This window comes from Thermobia domestica, chromosome 16 (assembly GCF_964235325.1).
Source record: "Thermobia domestica chromosome 16, izTheDome1.hap1.1, whole genome shotgun sequence".
In the NCBI taxonomy this organism is placed as follows: domain Eukaryota; kingdom Metazoa; phylum Arthropoda; class Insecta; order Zygentoma; family Lepismatidae; genus Thermobia; species Thermobia domestica.
In genome coordinates, this window is record NC_137469.1 from 177,726,688 (window position 1) to 177,748,164 (window position 21,477).

Below are 21,477 nucleotides of genomic sequence, written 5' to 3' on the forward strand. Positions count from 1 at the left end.
AAGCTTATATTGATAGCAGAAATGGGACGGAATTAAAATATGGGACATTTGTCTGTCCCGACTAAATTTATTGGGAAGAGGTATTCTCGGGGCCAAAATCGGGACTGTCCCGTTTTATACGGGACGAATGGTAGGATTAATACTAACCAGTCACTACCTAGTTCTTGTTTTATTAATATCAATTCTTCCAGTCACTACCTGTTGCCTTGTATACGCTCTTGTATCAAATGCTTTTGCGTCAATTCTCTACTTGCAACTGAAACGCCTCTTCTGTCTGTCTTTGCATGCCAACTCTATTCTGCTTTTGTCATTGGTACAATTCCCGATTTTCATTAAAGATTCTTCAAAATGTTTACGAATATCAAATGAAGAAAAGTGAAGTGTAACCACTTGCAACAAGTAAAGAAGCTTTAAACGAATAAATCAATTTATTTCAAGATAGGTAACTACACAAAATATATGCCAAGTCTATAAAAGAACTGGTTTTACAGCAACTGGCTACCTAAGAAAATGTTAAAGCGAATAAGTCAATTGAACAAAACGGCATTCTTCAAATTGCCAACTATGTATTTTAATTTGCCAACTTGCCAAGCGATTGGTAACTTTGGGGGGGGAGGCTCCCACCCTTTACCCCCCCTTAACGACGCCCCTGGGCGTAACCCTCTAGTGGCAGTTCCATATGCAAATAATTGATTATTAATACCAATGGAATGAATTATGCCCTACAAATAAATAAATACTACACCATAAAAAAATCCTATAAGAAAACCCATTCCTTGTTCAACCTAAAATTTTCCTCTCAAAAAAAAAAAAAAAAAAAAAAAAAAAAAAGCTTGGTGCTGAATTAACACACAAGTAACACGCTAAAGTCGTACTCATTTTGTGTTGTTTCAACACCTCATTTTTTACAGTGCATATACTGCACATCCAGAAAAGAAATATTCATATACTAAATATCGAAAAGTTTAAATAATGTGAATACTTTAATATAAAATGTTAATGGACAAAATTGCCACTTTTAATACTATCGGCACCTTATTTTAAACTTTACCATTACCTGTGAACCGTTTCTTGCGCATCATCTCATCGTAATTCTCAACTTCCTCAGCGCAAACAAAGAACAATCCCATCTGTAAAATAATTTATTTATTATTTCTAAACAGTACAGAAATTCTGTTTTTGGGTGCTTTTTGTAAATAATAATAATAATAATAATAATAATAATAATAATAATAATAATAATAATAATAATAATAATAATAATAATAATAATAATAATAATAATAATATTGTAATATATGTCTTCCCTGATTTAACCCCTTAGAGCCGGAATCATGCAAAATAGTTCGAAAGCAATATTCAGTTATAAATTCTACATGAATTAAAATTACTAAAGTTGGATTTACTGAAAAATATGTGAAAAGTGTTTTACTACTATGTATTTCCATTGTGTTGCGAAAAAAGTGTCTAATCACATTAGTACACTTTCTAGAGAATTATTTGTTGCAAAATGAGCAGCATTACGTTCCAGAACCCTAGGAACAATCGTAAGTGTTAGACATTTTGTTATATGCTAAGGACTTTTTCCAATAAAACGATATATGAAACTAGCAGAGACGCAGAAACACGTTTTCTGTTCTCGCCAAAATTCTTATGTTTAAGGAAGTAGACAAAATAGTAAATAAATTGCAGAGTAAGCAAGGACGCGTTGAGTGGATAGTCTCAAATTCCCTGCAGTCGGCATCGGTGGCCACCGCTGCACATATACTCATAGAAGGACGCACTAACAGCATGTCGCGAATTCGAGACAGTCGTCGAAAAGGGGTTAAAATTCAGGAAGAAATTTTCTTTCAATTATGGAAAGATGAAAATGAGAATTAACTAAACGTAAGAGATATTGGAATGCTCGGATAAAATCAAGTCGTATCCCGAGTTTTTCTTCTTTCCCATACAGTCTTTTCATTTTATATTTTTTTTTAAATAGAGATTACCTACTGCGAGTATTGTACTAAATTCAATAATTCTATTTTCTCGACAAGAGAAACATAGCAAGTTAACTTTTCAAAAGTATTTTACATATAAATCTTATGTTCTTTATTGAATCTGCTTTCACTTCTTAGTTTAAATGTGTACGGATTGATTTAAAATAATGATTCTATTAAGAAGTTCAATGTATTTCGTATACAGGGTGTTTCAAAACAACACCGACAATATTTGGGAGGTGATTCCTGACACCGAGATAAGACAAAAAGTATAGACCAACCTGGGTGCACAAATGCTTCCTTTCGGAGTTACAGGCTGTCGAAAATATATATATAAAAAAAATGAACTTTACAGGTCCATGGTTCCAAAAGTATAGAACTTACCGTAATCGGGTCTAGACTTCATTTAGGAACTAACATGTGCACTATCCAAAAATACATGTTTCAAAATCCAAAGGTACTTCCTCAACAATTTTTATAGAGGTAGATTGTGAGTACTTCAAATTATATGCACGTAGCCAAACCCCCTCCATAAAAATAGTTGCATGAGTACTTTAGGATTCTGAAACATGGTCTTTTGGATAGGGTACATATGAGTTCCTAAGTGAAGTCTTGATCCGACTACGGTAGGTCCCATTGTTTTGGAGCTATGGATGTTCAAAGTTCATTTTTCATCTTTTCGGCAACCTGTAACTCCGAAAGGAAGCATTTGTGCACCCAGGTTGGTCTATACTTCTTGTCATATCTTGGTGTCAGGAATCACCTCCCAAACGTTGTCGGTGTTGTTTTGAAACACCCTGTATATTGTGTTTTTGTTTAGAAACACAAAAGAATTATATTTTTTATATACTGATGAATATCCTTCCTTTTAGTGTTTAGAAAAATAGAAAGTTATATAATGTCTGCTAAATAAACAGTTCAGTGTTCAATTAAAGCTCCAAAGACGAGAAGAAATCCAATAATCACCCTGCGGCGTCAATACGCTGTGCACGTCAATGCCGCTGAATAAAAGTAATCGCGTCTCGCGAAAAGGAATCAGAGAGACCATTACTGACGATCGGCCAACATTGGCGTATATGACGAGACCACTTCTCTGAACAATTGTGTCTTAATTCTCTCGTTTGTTAGTGTTTTAAGGCACTTCACTCCAGAACATTTGTGAAACAATTTGCATAACGCCCTTCAGGATATTGAAAGTCCTTCGTTTGATTCTCAGAATTTAGACAACACTCTCTTGATGCCGAGACCCTCAGTCTGCTCGCACTAACTCTGAGGTCTAGGGTCATCATAACTTGATGCCAGGGTGCGAAGGAAAATCAACTGGTATACTTTAGCCACTTTGCTGTTACGGAAGCATATCTTTCCGGATTTTCTCAGTTTAACAGAGACACAAACTGCGAACCGTTGAAACTTGGGCTATGACAGTGCTAAGTTGATTCTAATATATTTGTTCGATATTCTACAGACTGCTCCACAACGATACACGTGAGTATGGAAAGGAACTTAATATATATTGTACTGCATTTGCTAACCCGCTGTCGTTGGATTTCCTAAACTACAAGTTTGAATTCTCTCGAGAATTATTGGGTTTAGGCTAACCATCTTTAAAATCGGTAGGAGTATTGATTTGTACAACCATTCGGAAATTTGCCCTTTGCAGCTTTGCTTAGCTCCTTGTACTGACTTATTAATTCAATGCCTAATCGTGAATTTAGAGCTGACAACTGTTTTGTTCGCTACATTCCTTCTGATCATTTCAAATCTCGCAAATCGGTGTTGACGGCGATTACTGACAGAAATTTCGTGGTTCATTTTTACTCCGTATTTGAGATCAAGGAAACCGTAGGCGGTAAACGCCTCATTATATAGCATCAACTAAGGCTTGAAAAAGTTTTTTTGTTTTTTTTAATTATTTCTATCCTTAAAATTTAATACGAGGAAATAGTTTTCTTTATAAATAATAATTAACGTTTTTTTTAAAGTGTAAGGGAAGAAACAAAATAATATCTACACTGAGAAAAAAATTGTAGGTGGCGTAGTTAAAAACATTAGTTACATGCGTAATTCCTATAGTTTTTGGACTTAACGTACAGCAGACGTATAACTGAAAACGCATGTTTTATAATACTTTCTGTATAAGTGTCCCATCTATACGTACTTTCCGTATGAAACAATGTAGGCAGTCAGGATCTCACATACAAATGGACGTATATAACATATAGCTGACGAAGGTAACATAAGTATATGCATGTCATAGACGGAAAACTGTTAGATGTCAGACATCCTGCAACGGCATGATGTAACATCTAAGGGCAGTGCCTATGTAACATACGGATAACATATGCTCCGTATTGATTTCTATAGTAAGCAAGAGGATACCGTATATTTGTACAATATACCGCTCTCCGGAGAACGGAATTTTCTCTGTGTAGCCTTTTGAAATTTAAAACTTCAATTTCCAGTAGAAAGACTATGTATACAATGTAGTACGGTAAGAAATAAACCAAAAATTAAATTCAGAATGAATCAATTTTCATAGTATCATAGAAGACATGCACAGAAACAAAAAGTCATATTGTCAGTTACGTTTGTGGCATGCATTTACTTCGACGACCTTTCTAGTTTCACATTTCTTGAAGTGTAAGTATGGCAATTGCTTCTATCTTTTAATTTTTTAAAGGTGTCTCCTTCTATGTTATAACAAAAGCTTTACTATTTTTTCCTCCCTGATAAAGTATTTTTCTCTTCTAATACCCTAGTTAAAATATTTATGTAGACAATATTTTATTTATTCTAGATGGGTATTTATTTTCAAAACGGTTCTACGATAAGGGATCACTACCAAACATACGGCATATACCTTATTAGCACTTATTGTAATCTAACCAAAACCATAAATAACGTTTCTGCTCATTGAGCCGAGGTGACTCAATATAAGGAGCTCATCACTTTAGCATGCGGTTTCTGGTTCTAACCCAGATCTCGGCAACTAAACTTTGTGGTTTACAAGCACCAGTGCGGGGATTCTTCTGTTTCCTTCCATTTTCTTCATTAAGCCATTATTATCCATTCCATTATAACAATCTTCCTTATTCTTGGTGCTCAAATCTGGGACGTTGAACTAATAAAAGAGACTGAGTTTTTGAGTGTACTATTTTCACTCTTACGTATACAATGAAATTAAACAATGAAGTTTGTCTTTAAGTATCGCAGATATTCCTATATAAACATATTTACAGACAATGATTATGTAATTATGAAACTTTCTGTAGGAAATACGCTACTCGCATGCATTAGAAATATAATAGGAAAACAGTATTTTCTGATTTCGGTAATGTTTGAAATCTCTATCCTTTGGCCGTACAGGAAAAATTAATGGAATTGGCTGCTTAACTACATAATTAAAATCTGTAATTGTTACTGATAATCAAACATACAAATCATTATCTATCTGATGTTGGTAAATCATAGTACGTAGGCTGATCAATACAGACTTATCATCAGTGTTTATGAGGTGAATACAACAGCAAGGCAAATAAAACGAAACACGTCTGTATAGTGGAACAAGTGGGACAATAGATTAACTCGTCGTTACACGCACCCGCGGCAAATTGCCGCAGTTTTACAAAAACACCTGCACTTTCCTTATTCTTAGACAATAGGGGCTGAGGGGCCGAGTTATCCCCTACTCACCTCACCTCTACCTGACCCTGACCGGTTTTGCCAGTCACGCGCATGGTTCTGGAATGGAAGGGTGTGTATTGGTCACCGTGAGCAAATTGCTAACGGCGCGTGTAACCACGTAAAGATTGTTGTGAGCAGGCTGCTAACGGGCGTGTTCTAGTGTTAAGTGTTGTATTTTAAGGGCCGTTTGCTCATTTTTTAAACGTGTTGTTTGAAGAGTAGAACAACAGGTGGCACTAGTATCATACAAAGCTGCAAAGAACAAGTATATTGTATTACTTTTCACATGGCAGGAGGACGATGAGATTGGTGAAAGTGCAGGTGATGCATGCAAACCATCAGTTACCTTCTACAACAAAAACAAATGTGGTGTAGATGTCAGTGACGTCATTCAAAAAGAGTATAGCGTATCGAGTGTATCAAATCGCTGGCCACTAACAATGTTTTTCTTTGAATTGAATGTTGGTGGAATAAATTCGTTTGTTATTTGGAAAGCCAACAACATGGGAGATAATGACTTCAACAAGCCTGCAAGAAAATACTTCCTGAAATCACTTGGTCGACAACTTATTATGGATCATGCGCAAAGAAGAATAGCTGCAAACTATCCAATCGCAATGCCAATAAAGGACCGGCTAGTTGAAATATTCCAACTTCAGCCAATTAGACAAGAACCGCAAGCAGCACCTGATCAGCGAGGTCACAATAGAGTTTGCGGTATCTGCCCTCGTAGAAAGAACAAGAAAACTACTGTCTTATGCATCAACTGCAACACTCCGAAATGCAAGGAACATTAGACCATCATGTACAAACCTGCACCGATCGTGGCCAAGGACCAGCTTTAAACGATAAGGACGGAGAAGGTGACATGTAAATATACGTTCTAAATTTCACTGGACTAGTTTCATAACATCACTGTTCTAGTACATTAATGATGTTTTTGTACATTTTTTTGTATTTGTAATAATAAAACGTGTGTCAATATGACGGAGAAAATTTCCTATAGCCCAAATAGCTAATGCGGCAATTTGCTAACAGCGCGTGTTCTGGCGTTACTCTGTAAATCCAAGAGTGCAGCAATATGCTAACGTGGCGTGTTCTCGTGTAGTAATTGAAAATTCAAAAACTGTGAAAACATAACAAAAATTTTCTCAAAATCTTTAGGTTAATCCTTTTTAGGTACTGAAAGTGTCTATAATAAGCTAAGAAGCCAAAATTTCATAGAATAAATTTTTCACTCTCAATAAAAATGTAAAAATACAGAAATTAACTATCAAAACTTGCGTGAGCAAATTGCCGTCATGGCGTGTCCTAATGTTACAATTGGGGGGCGTGTACTGACGTGTTAAGCAAGTTTGAAGGCCATGACGTCAGGAATGTGACCTTGGCAGCCGTTAAAGTACATGTAGTTTCAGTTTCGCATAAGGCAACACGGAAGTGGCTTGCGGAGATCAGTACTGAAATTCTGCACTGTTCTGCGAAGATGAACGTTTCGTGTATACCCCATCCTCCATATAGCCCTAATTTGGCACCTTGTCACTTCTTACTTTTCCCAACTTTGAAGAAGCACTTCCGGGGACGGCGTTTCGCATCTTCAGAGGCAGTGGTGGAAGCTGCGGAAGCGAGTTTGAAGAATCTGTCCAAAATTTACTTCCAGAATGCCTTTGATGACTGGCAAAAACGTTGAGAAAAGTGCATTGCATGTAATGGAAACTATTTTGAAAACTACCATCAACATTTGGATGATTAGTACAGGTAAGTATTTTTTATTGATTTATGGTCATTCTTTATTGATAAGCCTTCGTAATAAATCATAGGAGAGTTACAAACTAAACCAATATTTCCTATCAGCATTAAAACCATAAATAAAAACATTAGTGGCATATACAGTCATATTGATCTACTAGTTCCTTGAATATTATTATATTTTATAGATCTTGACCTTCAAGGGAATCAAGCTGGTTTTGTTTGTGTGTAAACTATAAACTTACTTTTCAACCGCAAGCTTGTGTTAAGCGGAAAATAAAACTATACGTTGATTAAATATCGCTGCTATTAAAAAGAAAGAACATACCAACGTCTGCAGGTGCAACAACTGAGTAGAGAATTAATTTGCTATTATTATAACATTTTAAATGTAAATTGCCTTCATATTACTATGATTCTTTTGTGAGAGTAAATTCTTACCTGGATTAGAAGTAATACTTTAATTGCCATATTGTAATGAACAAGGAACGTATGACAATATTAACGTAGAATTGAATTTTCCACTTGTAAGTGGAAAGAAAAAAATACAGTTAACATTTTAAAAGTATTTCACATTTTAATCTTACATTCTGCATTGCGTATGTTTTCACTTCTTAGTTTAAAAATGTATGAATTAATTTAAAATATTGATTCTATTAAGAAGTTAGAAGTGTTCATAAATATTATTGCTTACTTTAGAAATACAAAAGAAATAAATACTCATGAATGTCTTTGTTTTTAGTGTTTAGAAAAAATAGTATTCATTTCACAAACATTAATCAACACTCATAACAAAGATGAATTGTATCAACACTTTTTTTCTTTTTTTTTAACGTTCAACATAATAAGAAACATTTAAACTTGAGGTTTCTGTTAATATGTTCAGCATTACTTTTTGCTGGGATTAGTATAATTATAAAATGATTTTATTAATAATATTTGTTATATTCAAACTATTATACTGATTTTTTCCTTGTTAATCAGTTAATGTTATATACAGGGTGTTTCAAAACAATACCGACAACGTTTGGGAGGTGATTCCTGACGTCAAGATAAGACAAAAAGTATAGACCAATCTGGGTACACAAATGCTTCCTTTCGGAGTTATACGCTGCCGAAAACATGAAAAAATGAACTTTAAAGGTCCATAGTTCCAAAACTATGGAACCTACCGAAGTCGGGTCAAGACTTCATTTAGGAACTAGTATGTGCCCTATCCAAATATTCATGTTTCGGTATCCTGCGGTACTTCCGCAACGATTTTTATAGAGGTAGTTGGTGAGTACTTCAAATTGTATGCCAGTAGCCAAAGTTCCTCTATAAAAATTGTTGCGTGAGTACCTTAGTATACTGAAACATGGATTTTTGGATAGCTCGCATATTAGTTCCTAAGTGAAGTCTTGATACGACTACGGTAGGTTCCACAGTTTTGGAGCTATAGACCTTTAAAATTCATTTTTTGATGTTTTGGGCAGCGTATAACTCCGGAAGGAAGCATTTGTGCACCCAAGTTGGCCTATACCTTTTGTCATATCTTGGTGTCAGGAATCACCTTCAAAAACGTTGTCGCTGTTGTTTTGAAACACCCTGTATAATCTTACAAAGTTGTAGGAATTATTAAGAAGTGACACAAGGTACATTCGCGAAATGTCCATTTGGGATTTGTGTAAAATTGATTCAAATGCAAAGTTCTTCGCGGTCCAATGTGTATTATACTAATTTTAGCGGCCCATACCGGTAATTTTCATATTTATATGCCTTCATATATCCAGAATCCAATCATACACCACTGTTACACTAGGACACAAAATTACTTTTACTTTATCATTATATTGCGAGCGGTGATAATGATTAGAAATAATGTAAGTAAAAGGCTAATAGTCACAGCAAAAAAACTAGTCTTGCAGTTACTATTAGCCTTTTACTTACATTATTGCTTTTACTTTCTTTAGATGTAACTGGGCATGAAGGTGGGCATATGCAAAACAAATTGGATCTAGTACTGTTTATCTGACACATGTTACCCACCCCGGGCGCCATCTTGGATCCACTATATTCGGTTCAACCTTTCGGTTTTTCAAATGGGAATAGTTGCAAGTAATTAATGTTTCAAATTCATGTGCAATTTTCTCGAAAATTCACTGATGCATTGAATTTTACCTTAGCTTGTACCGTCGCGAATAGACATTGCACAGTAATATGAGTTACGTGTACGTTTTTGATGTTGACAAATCAAAACAGTGTCAACAGTTAGAAATAACTGGAAAAGTACTGTAGGTATAAACAAACTATTTACAACATTGGTGTCATAATCTTATTACATTTTTATGAGTGACTGTTATTACTTTCATGTTATACTATAACAAGGAATTATTATGTTACGGTCAAAATGCCTAATGTAAATCCAGATACGACCAGATTTGGGTGAAGACCTACCATTTCCGTATTGACGTCTGTGTGTTTGCATATACAGTATGTACGTTCAGAGAATATTTCCTCAACGATAAATCACTTTTAAAGATGGCATATACACACGGGGAGCTGTACAACTTTCTATTTGGTTAAATATTAGTGGAGTGCCTGACATTTAATATGTAATGCGTTCCAAATGGCAGAAGCGACGGTAAAATTCTCTATACTGATGAATTTCCGAGAAAATTGTACATGAATTTGATGTATCACTTGCATCTATTCCCATTTGAAAAACCGAAAGCTGAATCCAATATGGAGGATCCGAGATGGCTGTCGGGATGAGTAACATGTATCAGAGAAGCAGTACTTGATCCCATTTATTTTGTATATGTCCACATTCATGTCCAGTTACATCTAAAGAAAGTAAAAGCAATTTTGTTACCGAGCGTTACAGTAGTTTATGATTGAATTCCCTTTCTATATAAAGACTGATATATATATATATATATATATATATATATATATATATATATATATATATATATATATATATATATATGCAAATTACCAGTATGGATCGCTACAATTCGTTCAATACACATTGGGACACGGAAAACTTTGCATTTGAATTAATTTTACACGAATCCCGAGAGGACACTTCGTGAATGTACTTCGTTAGATGCAGTTTCGTGTTCTTTCTATAACGAATAGAAAATAGAATAACGTTTAGAAGATGTCTAATATATCATGTCAGTGTTACTTAAGTAATAATTAGACAAATAGGTATAATTACTCCAATTTAGAACTGAAAGTTATTATTAGTATTATATCCTTAGAGACCTAGTAAGACAAATTACATTTGGCGCAGAGCATCCGACAGATATCGCGGTATTTCATTCTTAATAGCGGTAGGTTCCGGTGAAATCAAAGAATATAAAATAACAGGTAGACCCAGTTCGCGTTTAGCGTTCTGATTGTCTCCCTCTCCATGACATCTTGTGGAGGAACTTTTGCCCACCTTGAAACAGTATACCAACTACCGTAATTACGTATGCAATATTTCACTTGGTCTCTTGAACGTTACCTCGCGATACCCAAGGATGTTATAAAATATAGGATCTGCACAAGTGTATCTTCATCTTATTAGGTAACTGAATGACCGGCCTATATACTATGTTGGCTCAAAACATTGTGATCTTCATATGTAGACATGTAGTGTGTCTGTCGTTCATTTTTGTTTAAGTCGTAGTTTCAGATGTATACAATGGTTACATGCTACACTTATGGGTGTATACATAGGAATAAGAAGAAAATAGTCGAAATAAGCTTTTACAGGTAAGAAAATCACCAATCATAGGATACATATGGCTGTGACGTATGACTTCACGATTTTGTGATGTGGATAAATCCTCTATTTTATAACATCCTTAGCGATACCTCCATGTGACGTCACCGACCGCAAAGTATCCAGGGAAAAACGAGAGGAGAAAGGCTGAATCGAGAGTCTCCTGGGTGCAATTCTAGCTCAAGAACACAAACTGCATCGAGTTCACTTCTTAATAATCTGTAAGAAGCATGTCCATATATTCATAACATTTACCATCCAACATCGTTGTCCTCTCAACTGAGCCGAGACAGATATAAGGACGGACGTTTATAAATTGAGACGACTAAGACTCAACATATCGAAACTTTACCCGAGACAAGGTCAGAAGAGAAACTTGTATTTTAAGACGAGACCGATTAAAAACCTAATGCAGTCTGGAGAGTCTTGAAATCGTCTCGAATACTAACAGAACTCACTGAAATGTGATTGCTTTTCTTTTCTTGCTCAAAATTCATCTTATATAGTTTTTTCAAGATAGTAGCACGGTTTCCCGTATATATATATATATATATATATATATATATATATATGTGTGTGTGTGTGTAATATAAATATATATATATAATTTTTATGTATTTTAATAATAACAATATGTTTATTTTTATTCCTGTTCCAGTCATTTAAATGCCTCAAAGATCATATTGCCAAAATATTCCGATAACTTAATTTTGTGTAGCAAACCTTTGTAAGTTTTCAACTTCGTACTTACAGAATTTACAGTTTCACTGTGCTATAACTGTGCATGTAAGTACTGGAACGTACAAAATTGTTCTGAAATTAACAATAAAATGTTCAGGTTATAATAGAGTAGGAGCAGGTATTCCAAGTTAGGAGAGGGCAAGACGATGCACAAAGGAAAGATATTACATGAAACCAGAGAATTGGTTAAATCTGTCATGATGTAAAGTAGTGAAACATTCCTAAATAACAGCTTAATCACATCTATCCCTTTGGTCATTAAGATACCTATAGATGACAAACTTAGGGAACGTTTCTCCACCATCAGCAACATAAGCTAGAATATGAATGTGAATTCCATCTAAAAATTACAACTTATCAAATTATAAGTATTGGAAATGTAGCTCATACGTATTTGTAAATAATAACTCGAACACAAATATTCATTTTTAAAAGTGTACCAGAAGAGGATAGGTAAAGTTACAATAATAGCAAATAATCTGGCGTTGTCACTAGATGTTTCAACGTATTTACTGTACCTTCTTCGATGCATAATACTCCATTCTCTCCTCTCTCTCTCTAGCTCGTTATTCTTCCCACAACTCTAAACGATATACCCCGAGAAACTCCAACCATCCAGTTTTGTTTCCCGGATTGAGGCCTAAACCACACCTCCTGATCTCCTCAATACCAAATATGGTCAATCAATAAAATCTAACCTCCTCATAACACCGTGTTTGTGACGTCACATAAGCCAATACGTTTGAGAGCAGAAGACCTCACAAGCTGGGAAATTCGCCTCATAATCCTGAGTTGTACTTTCTAAGGAAATCCAAATGTGAAGCTAGATCTCAACAAAAAGGAATAAACACTAAATACAAACTTAAAAATAAATGCCGACGTAATTACCTGACAGTGTCTTGTAGCTGAAGCAATCCATTGAGTAAGCTAGACGAGTGTTAAGTGATCGCTTGAAATATTTACAATTTAGCTGGACGTGAGCAATGTCCTCAAACGCACTATAGTGACACGGCCAAGAAATGAAAACGTAGCCAGACACAAGTAGGAAGTTGGCAGATTGCACAAAGGTAAGGTAACAAACAAGGATATTGACTCGTTATAAGTTAAAGGAATCTGCTATGGCACTTATTTTTAATAAAACAAAAAGGTATACAGAAATGCTTCCAGGAAGCTTGAGACTACATAATTGAAGTTTCCGATGAAAGGAAAAAATAATCCAGAGAAGTAGATGTTTTGAATTCAAAAATCCGTCGATGGAATCGAACCAAGGACCTTCGACGTGTAGTATCGTATCAGTAGTGTAAATTGGTGGGATGTTTGGATTGGAATTTAGTGTCGTTTTCAATATTGAGGCTACATCAGACATAAGTTTAAAGTTTAAAATGGATCTAAACCACCACAAAGTGTTCAAATGTTTTAGTGCTCTCCCACCGGTAATCAACCCTGGGAGCTCGTGCACTAAAGGAAGAGGCCGCGGTGGCTGAGTGGTAGAGCGTTCACCTGTGGTGCATGGGGTCCGGAGTTCAAACCCTGATCCCGCCAAGTGAACTTTATGGTGGACAAACACCGTGTGCGTGGATTTCCTCGGGGTTATCCCGTTTCCTTCCACTTTCTTCATTCCACCATTGTATTCATTTCTCATCATCACCGTCTCCTTTAGCCTAGCCGGCATAAGCGTTGGACGTAAATTTTATTTGCATTAAAGGAGTGCACGCTAGCCACTAGATCATAAAAAGTGCAAAGTACAGGAGTTGATTGGTGAAAGCTTAATGTCCCTTTTTCAGTTATATTTAATACAAAACATATTGCGTAAAGAGGGTTCTCAATCCTTATTCGAAAAATGAAATCTCTGAGTTTTACGTCCCACGATTATGCCGGTTAGGCTAAAGGAGACGGTGATTATGAGAGATGAGTGAAATGGTGGAATGAAGAAAGTGGGAGGAAACGGGAGAACCCCGAGAAAACCCACGAGCACGGTGTTTGTCCACCACAAAGTTCATTTGGCGGGGGCTGGGATCGAACCCGGGACCCCAAGCACCAGAGGTGAACGCTCTACCACTGAGCCACCGCGCCCCCCCCATCCTTATTCGAGTTTTACCCAAGGTCTAATAGGCCTAATGGGACAGAATTCGCAAACGTGTGCACAATAAGTAGGATTGTTAACTACATGGCTAGAAGAAATATCGGGTTATAGTAAGTTCACGGTTAACAATGAACTAAAGAAGAAACAAGAGAGGAAACGTTATATTGTAACACGATATTATTTATACATTAGTACAGCGTTTCCCAACCATTTTGAATACACTATAGTTTTCGAAAACTGTATCCAAACTTTCATTAAGAAGGAGGATCACTAAATAACGAACGAACAAAGAAATATCTTTTACTTTTAAAACACAAATGTAGATAATTCGTATACATTTTATTTTGCCGGAACGATTGAATAATATTTTAAAATTTCAAGTTATGAAATAGTCTGCAACAATAAAGAAGTAATAATGCTCATAACAATGATAACAAATGTTTTTTTTTCAAAATTAGAAATGTACAGAAAAATGTTCGACAGAAAATTAAAAATGTTCTACAGAAAAGTGACACAGTATGAAACTTAAAATTTTGGATTCATAGTAGTAATGTGAAATACAAATATACCTTTTTCGCTGTCTTGCAATTTTATTGCTATAGAATTAATAATTTTGTTTCGATTTCCTCGCGGCACACCGGTTGGGAAACGCTGCATTAGTAGAATGCACACGGGAAGAATACCTTACCTTTTGGACATTAAAGACACCAAAACTGTTACAAATCAACTTAGGTATCCCAGAAAGTATGGAAACGACACTAATATCGGTCATTGTCGATTATTTATATGTATCCCTCTCCCTCCCCTACATTGCACCATCAAAGCGAAATGATAAAAAAAAAAAAAAAAAAAACATCCCATGCCAGTACCTCATCAATGTTGGAAATTTCGTCGTTATCGGTCAGGTGGTTCAAGAGTAATTAACTCACAAACGTAGTCACTTTCATTTATACAAGGTGAAAGATACATATTTTTTAGTTTTGTATATAGATTTTTAGTTTTGGTACACAATTTATTTCGAAACTATCTAGACGAAGCCACAAGAACATCGAGAGTTAACTCTCGAGACTGAGACCGAGACCGAGAGAAGCGTATGTTGATAGAGAGAATTGAAATCAACATTTTCGACTGGAGACGAGACCTAGACTGAAGTCGGTATTTCTCGTCCAAGACGAGGCCGAGACTGTATTAAATCTCACTTGCTCGTCTCGATATAATCCGTGTTCCGATTGATTTGTAAAGGTGGAGTAAAAACAACTTTAACACCATACCATGGTTTCAACTTTAATACCATAAAACATAAACCTATAGAGATAAATATCAATAATCGTTTTTTCGGAATCGATTCAACCTTTTACGGATGGATACCACATCTACACAAATTCCTTAACTGAAACCAGAAGTGTCGGTGCGAGCTTTCCCGGGTTCGATTCCCGGCGGGGTCACTCGGTCGAAAAAGTGTAAAAAGCTTTTTCAGACCAGCCACCCTGAATGAGGTTTTCCTTATTCACACCAGACAAATGCCGGGGTGGTACCTAACTTATAGGTCCCAGGCCGCTTCCTTCCTTTCCCAATCCTTTCTTCCTTCCCTTTCCCCGGATTGTGTGCTCGCCGATGGACGTCATCCCTGAAATCGTGACGGGCTAAATGGCCATAGATGCCGAAAGCTCAGAAATCTAAATTCTAAATCCTGAAACCAGAAGTGGTACGATTTACTAGTATGTAGTTTTAATGATGCCATACAATTAATGACAATAGTTAGCAACAAGCTGCATATTCTAGAACAGATTCATCATCTCAAGAAAACATACTATCTATATCCGTATTACTGTACTAAAACCGGAAGTTGCAAAACTTTACTAGTTCTTCCGGTTTAACATTGATAGCCATACAACAGAAACGATATTACATAGCGAGAGGAGAATTCTTGGAATATATATTCAGCGTTTGAATGAAACATACATTCTCACCCGTAACACGTTACTAAAACTGGAAGGGCAGAAATTTAAAATTTGCTGGTACTTCATTTTACAATATTGATTTCCACACAGGAAAAAATGCAAGAGATGTTGAGTATTTTTCGAAATTGATTCAGTGTCCCATCAATATATTCCATTAACCATCAAGTCAAACCGGAAGTGGCACAAATCATAAATTTCCGGTTTCAATGTTGACCGCCATAGAAGAAAAACTATAAAATATGGCATCAAGCATGTTTTCTTTTCCTCTCAGGAATAGGTATGGTCTCTATTCGTATTATTCTACTAAAATCGAAAATGGTAGAATGCACTTTCGGTATGATCATTTATCTTTATTGAGCAAGAACGGTCATGAATATCGAGAAGGTTCTCTCCATAGAAGCCTAGACTGCGTTCTAGAATATAAGTGTAAAAATTTGAATCTAGAACCTTACGTCCCTCTAACCTGTGTTTACAGGGAACTTTGTTTTCCATCTATTCTGACACAGATTACCATATCTAATCTTACAAGAGCAATAGACAATCTACATGTTGAAGCAAATTAAGTACGCATTACTATCGAGTTACTGAAAGGTGGCCTCTGACAGACAGCTGCATATGTTGTAAACAAAACGAGAAGGACGATTGTTCCCCAATCACAGCACTATTCTTCTACGCTGTTTCTAGACAACGAAGACCACCGACCGCGCTGTTGCCGGTAGTTGAGAAGATTTGTTAAACGTCTTAAGTTTGTCGCCAGAGCTGCTGTCTCTGTTGCTGAGAGTCTGGCAACACCACCACCGATACACCACGTTCTCTACCCACTGTCAGAAGCCACCTTTCCTTGCGCAGTCATAACAAATGAAATATTATGTATATAAAGTCAAATTTGTCATGTTGGGTGATATGAGATGCTTGAAATCAGTAAGGAAAAAAAGCACCAAGAAAGTAAGATACACAAACGGCGCTCTTCTGAAATCATGCCTTGTGGTTGGGTGGTTAGTATTACGAATCTCTGCCAACCTGCTTCTTGAATCTGGTAAGGATCCAAGGAAAAAATGAAATCTTTAAGTTGTACGTCCCACGGTTATGCCGGTTAGGCTAAAGGAGACGGTGATAATTAGAGATGAGTGAAATGGTGGAATGAAGAAAGTGGGAGGAAACGGGAGAACCCCGAGAAAACCCACGAGCACGGTGTTTGTCCACCACAAAGTTCACTTGGCGGGGGCTGGGATCGAACCCGGGACCCCAAGCACCAGAGGTGAACGCTCTACCACTGAGCCACCGCGCCCCCAAGGATCCAAGGAAATAATAAATGTGCCATAGGTAGGTAATATAGGAAAACAAACAAACCATGTATATTAAACTAAACCAGCCATGCAAACAAGCACTCGCCCACTTGCCCGGGGCGAGTGGATCATCGGTGCGGGCGAGTATTTAATATTATACCGAAGGTAAGTAAATCATTTCTATTGTGGGATGTGGCCATGTAGCTTTTTTCTTGAGAGAGTAAAATTGTGTTGCTTAGTTGCATCTCTGAACTAAACCATAAACTCTTCTCGTTGAAAGATGAAGTTTTTTTCCTCATAATCTATAAGTATATATATCAATATAAGTAAATTTCAATATTCTAGATTAATTATAACCAGTGATTTATCTACCCCCCTAACATCCCCCAGCACTCCCTAAAATTTTCGGACATCCCCTAAAATTTTTGGAACTAGGGGTGTGCAATATTGAAAAGATTCATTCTCGCTCTGCCTAAAGCTCTCCAGGACATTGTAGAATATATTTTCAATGATCTTACCTGTAGGCAGGGAATTCTTTGGAGACAGGGAATTCTATGCGAGGAGGAATTTTTAAAGGGAAATGCAGCACAGAAAATCTTGACTTCTAGTGTATTTGTATGCAGATACGAACTCATGTATAAAATAGCTGTAGTAACGAGCGCGGGAACCAAATCAAAGCGGTCAAAATGCAAGGAAAATTTTGACGAGGACAAATCCAAAGGACACATCACAGGAATATACTGTATATTGGATGTATCAATGCACACCCTATATGATTATTTTTTACCTTCAATAGTAATATATTCTAAAATGTTATCTGTATTTTTTCAACTGAAATTCGAGATTTTTTTGTAGCAAAGATCACAATGTGAAATATATACTTACTATAACAATCTTACGTTCTTTATTGGGATTTCAGCATTTTTAAAAAAATGTTATTTCCGTAAATTGGAGAATTTCAGATATGCATAATATTTAAAGAAAAAAATAATCATTATTTTTATTTATCTGCGTCTATGATTCTGTCGCTTGAACTTAGTCCATTTTGTCCGAATTTTTCTTGGGGTTTGTCCTCTTGAATTTTGTCGTGCATTCGTAATAATCACTTTGGTAATTCTAACAGAGGCTGTAAGAAGAATAACTATCTCTTCAAGTTTCATCATAACTTTTAGATGTTATTCTTCTTGTTCTTCTCGGAAAAATGACGAGGCTACAGTTCTTTTCAGCAGCGTTATTCACATCTACTTTGGTACAGATGAATGTGATTAAAAAAATACATGCGGACAAATGGAAAATTGATTGTCTCAGTTGCACGAAAGCCGTTTGACATCGTAACTGAAACAAACATAAAATAAACTTAATTCGGTAAAATATCAAATTATTTCACATCAAGATTTTATTCATTTTTTCAGTAGTTCATCTCTAACATGTTAAGAGTCGCAGTACGTAAAAGGTGCCATAGTTCACATCGTCAAGACATGTTAGGTCATATATTAAGTAAACAATGCAAGAAGATGCATAATCGACTCTTAAGAAGAATGTTAGTATTCTACATCACAATTCCTTTTTCGGCATTATCTTATCAGCTCATTTGTCTTCTATACATAATTCTATACTATATGCAATAGTATCATATATACTTCTATTTTCATATTATATTGTCAAAGTAAATAGCAGCAATACAAAATATCAATATTAGTATTGAAACACGTTTTTTTTTTTTTTTTTTTTTGTAGTTTCAATCAAATCAAAAGGTTAGATGATCGGGGATAAGGGCATCTTACGCATCCTTTTGCATTGTTTGCTTAATATATGGCCCAACATGACTTGAGGCTGTGAACTGTGTCACCTTTTACGTACTGCGAGCAGTGGCGGTTTTAGCGGGTAGGCCGGGTAGGCACGGGCCTACCCAAAAATTTTGAAAAATATATAAACACTAAAAGATACAATAAAGAGTGAATATATTTTCCTCTTTTTTCAATGCAGTGTGCTGTGGAGAACATTTTCGCATCACAGATTCTTTAAGTTTTTCACGACAGTCACGAGTATCCTTAACATAATCCAATTGATAGTAGTATTTACTAAGCAAAATACGGTAAATATATTTTTCTGCAATTAAGCAAAGAGATTCAAAAACTATGTTCTTCTAATTTGAAGTGGCGGGTAATGGGCTTGTTCTGTACCAGTGTTTGCAAAATTTCGTGGGTCGCAAAAAACGGAAAAACCGGAACAAGCCATTGAAACTGCTTTACTTATTATCTTAAACTAGAAGATAAATTTTGCACGGCGTCGATCAAACGCTACAAAAGGAGACCATTATCTCAATATTTCGTAGGATCGTACCTTAATTTTTGTAGATCATTATCTACTGGCGAGGCTGATGGACTTCCATATACGCAAAATGAAAAGAGTACTGATGGCGTAGGTGCAATGCAAAAAATGAGAAATTTGAACCACTGAACAAGTAGTGTGAGATTTGTATGGTTAAAAGCAATTGTTTTATACGAAGTCTAATAGGATCGAAAGCGAATCAATTCTGGGAAAACTACACTGTAGTGCTTTTCAAAACATGCATACGGTGTTCTAGCATACTAAAACCGTGTCACCAACACTGGTTTGTTGTTGGACGTTCCACTGTGAGTGACGTAACGTGACAATATGGAAACAATTACCCCTCGGACTGTCAAGCACCAACTAAGCTGGTTTGAAAGTAGATCTCAGTAAAGCTGACACCACCGGTGATATGTGGATATTGATGACGTCGGATAATCCATCGACAGAAGATGCTATGATTACCGGGCTCAATGTGTACCAACAAATCTTTCACTATACCATTTACAAAAAAAAAAAAAAAAAAAAAAAAAAAAAAAAAAAAAAAAAATAGCGATGTGATATAAGGCTACGTTCATCACAAATAGAGGTTTCGATATTCAGATATCGTTCTGTGGTAGATATACCCCATTGAAATCCAACGGAAAGCCAGCATTATATTAAAATTTCTTCTGCGGGCTTCAACTTACTAAACGATATGTTCACATAGTCTAGAGTTCTATAGCTGGTGGAGCACTTTCAACTTCACACTTTGAGACAATGTACGACCTTGCTTGGGATGCGAACTGTGCATGATGGAATGGAGTCCACTGAAAGTCTAAGTCTTTGCTTCAAAGGTGTGTTTGAATATTAAGTAAATAATTACACTTGGTCCAATATAATATACATTCTTAAAAATATTACATATTTCGATTTTTATATTTAAAAAGAGATCAATCATTACCTATAGCAGCATAATATATCTAAGCTCGAATAGGGGACGCTCAATGGTAGAACGTTCACCTCCGGTGCTCGTGGGTTTTCTCGGGGCTCTCCCGTTTCCTCCTACTTTCTTCATCCCACCATTTCATTCATTTTTAATCATCACTGTCTCCTTTAGCCAACCGGCATAACCGTGGGACGTAAAACAAAGATTTCATTTCATTTCCTTTCTAAGCTCGAATAACTAATTAACTCTATGGCCTAAAGAACCCGGAGGTTCAATGCCGCGTACACAAAAGTTCTCCATTGCCTTCTGTCTTCAGCCAACTGGATCCTGTTTCTACTTTGTATTCCTATTTCTCCAAGATCTATCTTAATATTGTTCTCTCATCTGCGCCAAGGTCTTTCTAGTGGCTTTTTCCGATCGGATTTTCAGTTAAAACTTTGAAAGCATTTCTATTTTCCTCCACTCTGGCTACATACCATGCCCAGCACAGCTTCCTAGACTTAACCTTTAACGCACCAAACCTAAATCGCCAACGTTGTTTACCAAGCTGGAGTCTTCTAGGGACCCGAGATATTATTTTACTTTCTCACCTTATTATTTTTTTTGCACTATTTTAACGAACGTATCATTGATCTAATTATGTAGCAGATATCCCAAAAGGATGCAGAGCACATATAAAAATCGAGAATAAATTTGTTCTTGTAGTTGCAGCAGTATCACCCAATATCACACTCAGGGGTCCCTAGAGGACCCCGCCTTGTGTATTAAGTTTTAAGCATCGTAATAATGTTAACTAAACCGTATAGATTATGGAGTTCCTCCTACTATCGCTGTTCGAAAGTAGAAATGGTTTCTTGTTGTGGAGAAACAGGAAAATACCTCTCTCATCGTCTATATTGCTTTACTCCTTGAAAGCGGAAAATCTAGTGGATAAAGGAGTTTGTAACATATTTATGATATAGCTACAATTTTCTGAAA

General features: G+C 36.0%; 1 protein-coding gene across 1 annotated transcript in view; it reads right to left on the bottom strand.

Moving 5' to 3' along the window:
• Positions 1-8,010, bottom strand: part of LOC145672844 (uncharacterized) — a 174,542-nt gene extending 166,532 nt beyond the window's left edge. Inside the window, exons 1-2 of the mRNA XM_081741996.1 lie at positions 7,854-8,010; positions 1,058-1,130 (exon numbers count right to left, since the gene is read on the bottom strand). Coding sequence (XP_081598122.1) covers positions 1,058-1,130; positions 7,854-7,883 — 103 coding nt within the window. The 5' untranslated portion in view covers positions 7,884-8,010. The remainder of the gene's footprint in view (positions 1-1,057; positions 1,131-7,853) is intronic.
• Positions 8,011-21,477: the final 13,467 nt, after the last annotated feature.